Here is a 10,214-nt window from a genome sequence, read left to right on the forward strand (position 1 = left end):
GTGATTGCAAAAGGCGCTCGGGCGCTCGCCTAGGCGCTCGGGCAAGGCGAGGAGAGGCCCGAGCGCCTCGCTAATGTCCCAGGCGGCGCGCTTCAAACAGGCGCCGCCTGGGCGCTTCGGGCGAGCGCCTGGGTAAACCAAGGCGACCGAACCAGAATTTTAGGTCTGGTTCGGTTGTTAGTTGGTTCAATCGAACCAACTAAACCGATATAACCCCAACCCTAACCCTAACCCTAACCCAACACTAACCTGTTGCCGCTACCGCTCTCGATCCCGATCCCGATCCCGATCCCGATCGCGATCTCGTCGCTCGCTGCCGCTGCTCCCACTGCCGCTGCTCACCGCTGTCGCTGCTCGCGCCTCCCGCGAGCCCTCTCGCTGCTCGCGCCTCCTGCGAGCCCTCCCGCGAGCCTTCCCGCTGCTCACGCCTCCCGCGAGCCCTCCCGCTGCTCGCGCCTCCCGCGAGCCCTCTCGCCTCCTGCGAGCCCTCTCGCCTCCTGCGAGCCCTCCCGCGAGCCTTCCCGCTGCTCGCACCTCCCTCGAGGCCTCCCGCTGCTCGCGCCTTCCGCTCCCTTTACCGCTGCCGCCGCTCGCCGCTGCTACTGCCACCGCTCGTCGCCGCTGCTTCCTCGTTTCTCCGTCAACAGGTTTATACTGTTAATGTGATTATATTTATTAATTATATTATATATTTTTATATTTTTATATTTAAATTATTAAATAATTATATTTATTAATTATATTTTATATTTTTATATTTTAGCGCCTCGCTTCGCTCGGGCGAGCGCTTGGGCGAGCGCCTAGCGCCTCGGGCGTTTTTGGACCTTGGCGCCTAGCGCTTTTTAAATCACTGGGAACAACCAGTGATTGCAAAAGGCGCTCGGGCGCTCGGGCGAGGCGAGGAGAGGCCCGAGTCGCTAATGTCCCAGGCGGCGCGCTTCAAACAGGCGCCGCCTGGGCGCTCGCCCGAGCCCAGGCTCTGGGCGCTTCGGGCGAGCGCCTGGGTAAACCAAGGCGACCGAACCAGAATTTTAGGTCTGGTTCGGTCCTGGTTCGGTTGTTAGTTGGTTCAATCGAACCAACTAAACCGATATAACCCCAACCCTAACCCTAACCCTAACCCAACACTAACCTGTTGCCGCTGCCGCTCTCGATCCCGATCCCGATCCCGATCGCGATCTCGTCGCTCGCTGCCGCTGTCGCTGCTCGCGCCTCCCGCGAGCCCTCTCGCTGCTCGCGCCTCCCGCGAGCCTTCCCGCTGCTCGCACCTCCCTCGAGGCCTCCCGCTGCTCGCGCCTTCCGCTCCCTTTCCCGCTGCCGCTGCCGCTGCTGCCACTGCCGTCGCTCGCCGCTGTTGCTGCCACCGCTCGCCGCCGCTGCTTCCTCGTTTCTCCGTCAGCAGGTTTATACTGTTAATGTGATTATATTTATTAATTATATTATATATTTTTATATTTTTATTTAAATTTTAAATAATTATATTTATTAATTATATTTTATATTTTTTATATTTTAGCGCCTCGCTTCACTCGGGCGAGCGCCTAGTGCCTCGGGCGTTTTTGGACCTCGGCGCCTTTTGATGCCTAGCGCTTTTTAAATCACTGGGAACAACTATGGAATTATGCTTTAATGACTCAGAAAGATGAGGTATGTAGATGAATTATCTATATGATTATTATATTTAGTTATTTTATGATTAAAAAAATAACTAAAAAATATTAAAAAAAAACTTTAAAAATAAGCATGAGATGAATGAAGTAAAGATACACATTAAGGCAAAGCAATGTTGTAGTTTTGTAGGAGTTAGAGAACATTTTGGTAATGTGAAATATAAGCAAAGCAAAATTAATAAATAGCAAGCACAATAATAAGGAATTGCAGTTTCTCCGGAGACAGACATACCGCTGTCGGATTCGCTGTGGGAATCCGATACCCATCCGGAACAAGCATGCCGAGTCGTTCCTCGTTTCGGATCGGGCGCTTCAAAAGCGGATCTTTGTCGAATTCGGATCTAACACCGCACCGTCGAAGTCGCCCAATTCCTCGGCTATAAGTAGCCTTTCTCCCGGACGGCTTCGGCCTCCCTTCTCCTCCTCCTCTCGCCGCCCTCTTTTCGAGACGCTAGGGTTAGCGTGATCTTATTTATAGGCGGAAGGATGTTGGTCTACCAGGATCTGCTGACAGGTAATGCGTAAGGATGTCTTCGATCGTAAGCATTTTGTCGTATGAAATTCAATCCGGAGATTTAACGGAATTTTTGCATCTTGGAAATCATAGTACAATAAATTAAGTTGTCGTATGAAATTGGTCTTCTTCCCTTTTTTACTTTGTTCTGATTTTAATTAATTGGCGTTGGGAAGCTTGATTGCCGCATCTTCTGTGTCATTTTTATGCAATTTTGTTCATGTAAATGCTTATTGGGGTGAATTATCTTCAAGATTAGGCCGTTAATGTATGTGGTATATGGCAGGAAATAGACTTCTTTGTTTGAATTCTTTCAGAATCTGTATTCAGACTCGGTATGCATCTTTTGGTTAGTTTTGCTCATTTTCTTGTGTTGTACACTTTTATGTAATCGTTTTTCTATTTTTTTTTTCTTTTTGTGGTTGCATTTTGGATTTAACTTTAGATAATTGTTGTGATCCACGCACTGAGGATCTTTGATCGCATGAGTCAGTGGTACACACTTCTTCCATTAGACCCCAAAGGAGAGCTCGCCTTGTCCATAATGATCAACTTATGAAGTTCTTAAGTGGATGGGAGAATAGTTTGTGTCATGAGTTACAAAGTGATTCCGATATATCAAAATTAGAATTCTGTGGATACTGATCTCGGACTACAAAATATATCCAGAGAACCTTTTACTATTCGCTCATTGAAACTTATCCCTTATTGCTGTCGGTTATGTATTTTCCATCTATTATAGAGGCTCCTGTGAAACACTGGAACAAGTTGGGAGGTTGCTTGAACCTTATTTTATTACCCATGTGTTTGTGCACATGCAGTTAGCTATGAGGACTCGAATTAATGTCTGTTAATGCTCCAGCAAACATATAATTGTAAGCATTGGCTGTCATGATAATTCTTTCTTGGGTTGAATCTCTAAGCCATGTCATCGATATGCTCATATGTGCTTTTTGGTACTTCAATTTTTGTCATGCCTTTCTTCTATTACAACATTTTTTTTTTGGAAAAAAGGGAGGATATCATCATGCTAGACCTTTTGTGTTAGTATATTTACAAAATTTTGTTTTTGCAAGTGTTGATTGTGGTGAATTATCTTCAAGATCAAGCTGTTGATGTACATGGTATATGGTAGGAAATAGATGTCTTTGTTTGAATTCTTTGAGAATCTGTATCCAGAGTCGATGTGCATGTTTTGGTTTGTTTTGCTTATTTTCTTGTGATATATTTTTTTGTAAATTATTTTCTATTTCTTTTATCTGTCTGTGGTTGCATTGTGATCTGAGCACTGCAGATCTTTGATCACGTAAGGCTGGTACACATTTCTTCAATTAGACCCAAAGGAGATCGGGCTTTGGCCATAATTATTGTTTGATCAACTTATGGAGCACTGAAGTTGTTTTTGAGTGTGGATGGGAAAATGGTTTGTGTCATGGTTTAGAAAATGATTCTGATTTATCAAAATTAGAATTCTGTTGATACTGGTCTTGGACTTCAGAATATTTCCAGATAACCTCTTCTTTTCACCATTGTGACTATCACTTATTGCTGTAGTTAAATATGTTCCATCTATTGTAGAGGTTCCCGGAGAACACTTGAATGAGTTGGGTGGGAGATTCTTTGGAGCACATGCTGTTACCAATGTGTTTGATCACATGTATGTTCTTTCTATATAAGAACAACAATTTATGTCTGTTAGTGCTCCAGCAGACAGGAAAGACAGATGATAAGTATTTTCTGTAATGTTAAATTATATTTGGGTTCAATCTCTAAGCATTGTCATTGTGGATTGGATTGTGCTTTTTGGTACTATTGATCTCTGTCATGACTTTCTTCAATTATCACATATTTGGGAGAAGGTGAGGATATTATCATGTTGGACCCAGGAAGTATCTTCCTCTCCATCTTGGATTGGTTTTGGATCTTGACTTCATGAGATCAGAAATCAGTTGTAAAATCATTGTGCTTGGCTTGAGGATTTTGAGTATTGGGAGTTGGAGATTCGCTAATAAATTCTCAAAATAATCAAATATAGTTTTCCTACTATTGGTTGACTTAAATCCTCAATCGAGGGATCTGAATTTGTCCTAGGTGTGTTTCCAATTGACAACTGTCAAATGTTTACTAGTGACAAAAATTAATCCTATTTATTTTTCAAACCAGTTTACTCTTTTTTTTTAAACAACCAGTGTTCTCCATTCTAAAATCTGATTTTGTTGCTTGACTTGATGTAAACATATAAACATGAAATAGTGATTCCAACTTGATTCCGCTGGTCTCAGTTCAATGATGAAGCCACTGTTTACCTGAAATTTGAATGGCTTGTTCCTTTCACATGTGTGGATCATGAACACAAGAGAAAGAATATGAAGGGTTTCTAATCACTATAAATTTGTTGCTTAGATGGGTGTGATTTTGATAAAAGTAATGGTATTTTATCATAGAAGACTTTTATAGCTGAAGGCCATTGATTGGGACAAGCTCCATAACTAATTATCATCAGGTCATTTGATGATATCATCCGTCCAACTTGCCTCAACGCTTAAAGTAGAGACTTCTAGTGAATCTTGCTGAGGTCAATCACTCGACAGCCAAGTGAACATTTTTGTATTGTGCTGAAGGATGTTGCTGAGCACTAGACATCTCTTTTTTGCTTCAGTCCGAGCGAGCTATGTTGAGAGAAACGTTAGTTAAAGGTTCTCCTGCCTCCGGATGCAGAGATCATTGTGTTGATGCTTTTAGGGTCCAAGTTGTGAGACTGATAGGGTGACCCTTTTAAGTGATAGATAGCTTAACATTGCCTCGACTCTTACGGATTGCTTTCGAGTACCCTAACTCCACCACTAGTTGGCAGCATCAGGGTCATGTAGTATATTGATACCACAACAATGTCGGTTTAGTGTGGGTTTGCCCACGATGGAGTTGTAAGCCAAAAAAAGACATCCACATCTAGCACCAGGAATTTTTATTTTATATTCGAGCAAGAGCTTGACCCGAAGGTTACATATTAATCCAACATGATGAGGGGTGAATTCGATCAAAGCGGAGGATATGGTGATAGGTTATTGTTGCTTTGCTCGTTCTTCTAATATATGTCATTGTAGAGAATGGTTCAAACGCATAATCTCTTCTTCTTTGAATATGATTTTTTGATCCATATTTAGCTTGTATTTTGGTAGATGTGCTTCTAGCATAGGACTTTTAGGCGGTTGAGCTAGTGCCTCTCAAAGTTGGCCTGATCATATCAATGCCCTGCTTGATCAGACTGTCGGGTTGGAGGACGACCTTCCTCTGTAAGATATCGTTCGAGGTGGCCACGCTTGAGCAGTTCCTCCTCGGGTGTTAAACTACTCAAGGAGGACGATCTCTTGCTTTGAGCATTGAGGTCAAAGTTGTCTTTGGCCATGGTCTCAATTGAACTAATAAGATTTCATTTTATCTCTTGGGTAATTTAAGACCTCATTGATTGAGGATCTCGGAGTAATCCTTTCTCCATGATAACACCTCAGTTTGAGAGGTGTTGAGATTATAATCTCTCCTTAGGTATATTCGATCCTTTCGAGAGGACCCTTCCCTCTAAGTTTTATCAGTTTAGGACTGAGAGGGTCGATTCTCCTTGTGTTGCTTTTTGCCTTTCGCCTTTCTTTTCTTTGACATTAAGGGATTCAATGGTGATATGGTTCACCCTCTACAATAGTTTCAGATAGGTGGTCGATGGCCCTATGGTGACTAACCAAAAAAAGTTGGAGAGGTGAAGGTTCTTGATGAATGCTTGAATAAGGACCAAAGGGTTGGGGTAGGACACTATCCTGCCTTGCATTGTTGTCGACCTTGCTAAGGTAGCAAGATAAGAACTCATCTTCGTCTTGGCAAATTGCTAGTAATGAGGTTGTTGTCCGTTTCATTACTTTGCGTTCGGTGAGGTTGACTGAAGTTAGAAGAAGACTAGGGTACCAATCCACTCCACTACATCCCCTTAAAGAGTTAAGAAGGATTGATGCATCATGGCGTCAAGTATAGCAGTATCTGTGCTATGAATGTCGCGATGTGCTCGGTTGGGTTTGAGTTGCCCTTGGAAGGTTTCCAAACTGGGGAGTCAGGAACCTTTGGGGACATGTTCTTGAATTTGTCGGGTGAAAGGGCATCATGTGTGAAAATTAACCTTCTTGACCTCCTTCCCTCATTTAATTTCTCACCTCAAATCCTTGATATTTTGGTCCCTTTCATGTAGTTGCTTCTAAACATTCGAGAGTAAATCAACCTTTGGTCCCTTTCATGTAGTTCTTATCGAACATCGAGCTGCGGGTTGGAGGTGCATTGCCTTCAACTATGTTCCCATTGTGTAGCAACTCAGTTTTCTTATGACATTTACAATTGTTCTAGAGCCAAACTATTTAGGGAGTCTTTGGTTGTCCAACGTATTTGTACAAGTCTTGGAGGCATCAAATTGATTAAGTCGTAAGATCGTTGTTAGGATCGCACGTGGATTCGGCTAGACATCTTGCAAAACTAGGTTGGGGATGTGCTAGATAAAGGTTCTGATGCTTAAGTTAGAAATGCGAGGCCATTAGTGTTATATTGAGAAGAATCAGATATTTGACTGAGCCAATGTGTTGACCTTTTAATAGATGTTTTTGGTAACTGTCGACATTTAGTGGGGAGTTATTCTATAAGATGGTTTTATAGAGTCGTTGTCGGGCATTACTTGGTTTTTGGGATTCAATTGAAATGTTTGGGTGTTGGACCATAGTGCTTGTGTGTCGATTGAAATGTGTCGACCTGTCACGGACTTAGCTGGTTTTACCTAAGTCGTGCGGCACCTTTGCGTGTCCGTTCGTAAAGGTTAGCCTCTCCGAAACCTCCCATGGTCCCTTAGGACCTACAAAAGAGAAAACGGGTTAGAGAAAGCGTCTCACTCGGGATCCACAAGCAAACAATTCAGAAAACACTTCATAGCCAATGCAAATTACAAAGTCTTTACAAGCTCTGAACGGTCGCACAACAAAGGATCCAAAATGGTCCACTGTAGATCAAACATCTCTCACAAGTGTCCACATGACACAACCTTTATTTACAAGCCTAAAACGATCACCAAACCCAACCAAAATTGGGAAGTTAACCATTCGACCGTCCCTCTACATGCTGTGCAAAGCATGAACAAACCAAAAGACACGGATACACATAAGCATTACATCGAACATTCTGTTTAGAATTTTGTCCATGATAGATCGTGTGGCCAAATGTGTCAAACTGACGTTTGAGTGGGTGACGTTAGATTGGGTGTTGAGTTGGCAATGATGTGGTGATGATTTGGGCGGGGTGATGATGTGGTGTCTGCATGCCCACATATGGTATAAATTACGTGTCTGGGTCATTTGTATTACATTTTTTATTAATTAGAGATTAGATGCCACAAAAAGACAAATTTTGGCGAGTTGTGGCCTTGTTCATTTCCTGTGGTACTATCTACTATCCGTAATCAGTTGTACGGAAGTACAAGTTGTTGCTTAGGAATTTGTTTCTTTTCGCGAAGCCTGTAGCTAAATGTCACTCCCACTTGGTTGAATTTTTTTTTTTGAGAAAACCATTTATTTATTTATGGACTTGTGATTTTAGAGTTTCTGATGATGTCTTAAAGTTTGGTCACAATTGGATCTGCACTTGTTTTGTTCTCATTTAATCTTCTGAGATAATTGATCAATGCCATGTATGTCTGATACTTTGTCACCCACCAATAGTCGGTTACTACTGCTGTTTCTGTTGTTTCATTGATAAATTTGTTTTTTCTAATATCCAGCTGATGAGCTATTGTCCGATTCATTTCATTGTAAGGAAATTGAAAATGGGATGTTGTGGGAAGTCCAAGGAAAGGTTAGCATTTTCATTTCTTTCTAAGTTGTGTAATTTTATCATTAATAGAATATTATATTTTGAACATTTAGACTTGTTTCTTATGGTTGTCATTATATGTTAGCTTTAGTATGCTATTGATGCATGTCCTCTGCTTTTGTTACACCACCTTCCTCCTGATGCTTTTTTTAGTGCTACTTCATGACATCAAAATGAATTATTCTAGGGTCATTTTAGAACTAACTAGTAGTTGTGTGCGCACTAGTCTACAAATTTGTTATCTCAGCTGCTCACGTTTTCAATTCATTATGATTGACTGATTGGCAGTGGGTTGTTAAAGGAGCTATCGATGTAGACATCGGAGCAAACCCTTCTGCTGAAGGCGGTGAAGATGAGGGAGTCGATGATTCTGCTGTTAAAGTGGTTGACATAGTCGACACATTTAGGCTTCAGGCTAGTGCTCCTTTCTAGACATGCGGTATCTGTTCAGTTTTAACTTGAAGTTTACAAAATATGAGTGTGTTCACGATTGATGTCAACAGGAACAACCATCCTTTGATAAGAAGCAATTTGTGACCTATGTGAAGCGCTATATCAAGCTACTGACACCTAAACTTGATGAAGAGAAGCAAGAGTTGTTTAAGAAACATATTGAAGGAGCTACCAAGTTCTTGCTTTCGAAGCTCAAAGATCTACAGTTGTAAGGATTAAATTTGTTTGTTTCCTATATATATATATATATATATATATTAATTTTACCTTTTTTTTTCCATTTCAGACAAGAAAAGCAATAAAAGAAGTTTTTATATATCTTTTCTTAGATACCCTTATTGTGACTATTATTAGGCTTATATCTTAGCATTGTTCACTCTAATGCTTTTCAGATAATGTCATAATTTTTTCCTGACAAATAATATGTTTTGGCAGTTTTGTTGGTGAAAGTATGCATGACGATGGCAGCATGGTGTTTGCGTATTACAAGGATGGCGCCACTGATCCGACGTTTTTGTATTTTGCCTATGGATTGAAGGAGGTCAAGTGCTAAAGACGATGGTACATGTGCTTTGGATATCACAGTTTTTTTTATTTGATTTATCTTTTATCCAAGTGATGTTAAGTAGAACATGTAAAATTCAATTTTGGAATTGACGTAACATTTAATCTGAGGATTGGATTCATAAGAAGAAAATATTAATTAATTATTATGAGGGGCCATCGAACATTGAAGGATTGAATTAAATTGAGTACATAATTTGCTTTCGTCTGGTGTTTATGAGAGTACTTGGGCTTTGTGTTTATGAGAGTACTTGGGTATCTGTTACGATGCAGGTTCACCACATGCATGCATACATAGACGTCAAAATGTGTGGTCTTAAATATGCTTGCTTTCCGGTGACCTTACCCACGTGTTTGCACGAGTAGATAAAAAAAAAGTGGTCAGAATGGCTAATCCTACCAAATGGTTTATTTGGTCTTAGTGTTAGTTTGTCGGATTTGGAATAGATTCGGAACAGGAAAGCGCTCCATAATAATCATTATGCTAAATGCCCTTTGAGCTAATAAGATAACAATCTGTGTTAAGTCTGCGATAGACGCCAAGTAGAAAGGGGTATAGTAAATAATGCCCTTGAGAGTGAGTGTGAATCTGCTAGATGGTTCAAAGGGATGCTAAGCGCAACTTCCAGATACCGACGACCCCGAGGCCATGAAACCAACGATAGCATATGATCAAAGCATAATCACCCAAACTGTCTGTACCTACGTTCTAACAGAGCCTCCAACAATTTCAAGTGACGACTAGAGGTAATTGCCAACTCATATATGTCCCAAGATTGCATTAATCCTTTGAATGCATGATATAGATTGCCAACTCATATATTAATACGTTCTCAGAGCGAGTTCGGAGTTTGAAAGAGCATGTTTGCCTGGCAAATTTGACTTAATATTATTTAGAGAATAATAAAAATCATTTATTTTGGAGGGATATACATACATACACAATGTATATGCAATTTTGCCCAAAAGAAAAAGGAACCACAGCCTTGGCTGCAAAAGAGACATGCTGGTTTCATATTGGGATAACATGTATGCTGAACAAGAGCCTAATAAAACTAAAATTTGCATCCTTTGTTACTTTTACCCAGACAAGCATGCACAGATAGATCATATCCTTCAACCAG

The 10,214-nt window shown here is 41.0% G+C and overlaps 1 protein-coding gene across 1 annotated transcript; it reads left to right on the forward strand.

The window, feature by feature from the left end:
- Window positions 1-2,042: 2,042 nt before the first annotated feature.
- LOC103977267 (translationally-controlled tumor protein homolog) lies at window positions 2,043-9,294 on the forward strand. The gene is made up of 5 exons (XM_009392732.3): window positions 2,043-2,184; window positions 7,982-8,055; window positions 8,362-8,487; window positions 8,577-8,734; window positions 8,962-9,294. The coding sequence occupies exons 1-5, from the start codon at window positions 2,157-2,159 to the stop codon at window positions 9,077-9,079; spliced, it is 504 nt and encodes a 167-aa protein (XP_009391007.2). The 5' UTR covers window positions 2,043-2,156; the 3' UTR covers window positions 9,080-9,294.
- Window positions 9,295-10,214: the final 920 nt, after the last annotated feature.

The sequence above is a fragment of the Musa acuminata genome, chromosome BXJ2-3, assembly GCF_036884655.1.
Source record: "Musa acuminata AAA Group cultivar baxijiao chromosome BXJ2-3, Cavendish_Baxijiao_AAA, whole genome shotgun sequence".
In the NCBI taxonomy this organism is placed as follows: Eukaryota; Viridiplantae; Streptophyta; class Magnoliopsida; order Zingiberales; family Musaceae; genus Musa; species Musa acuminata.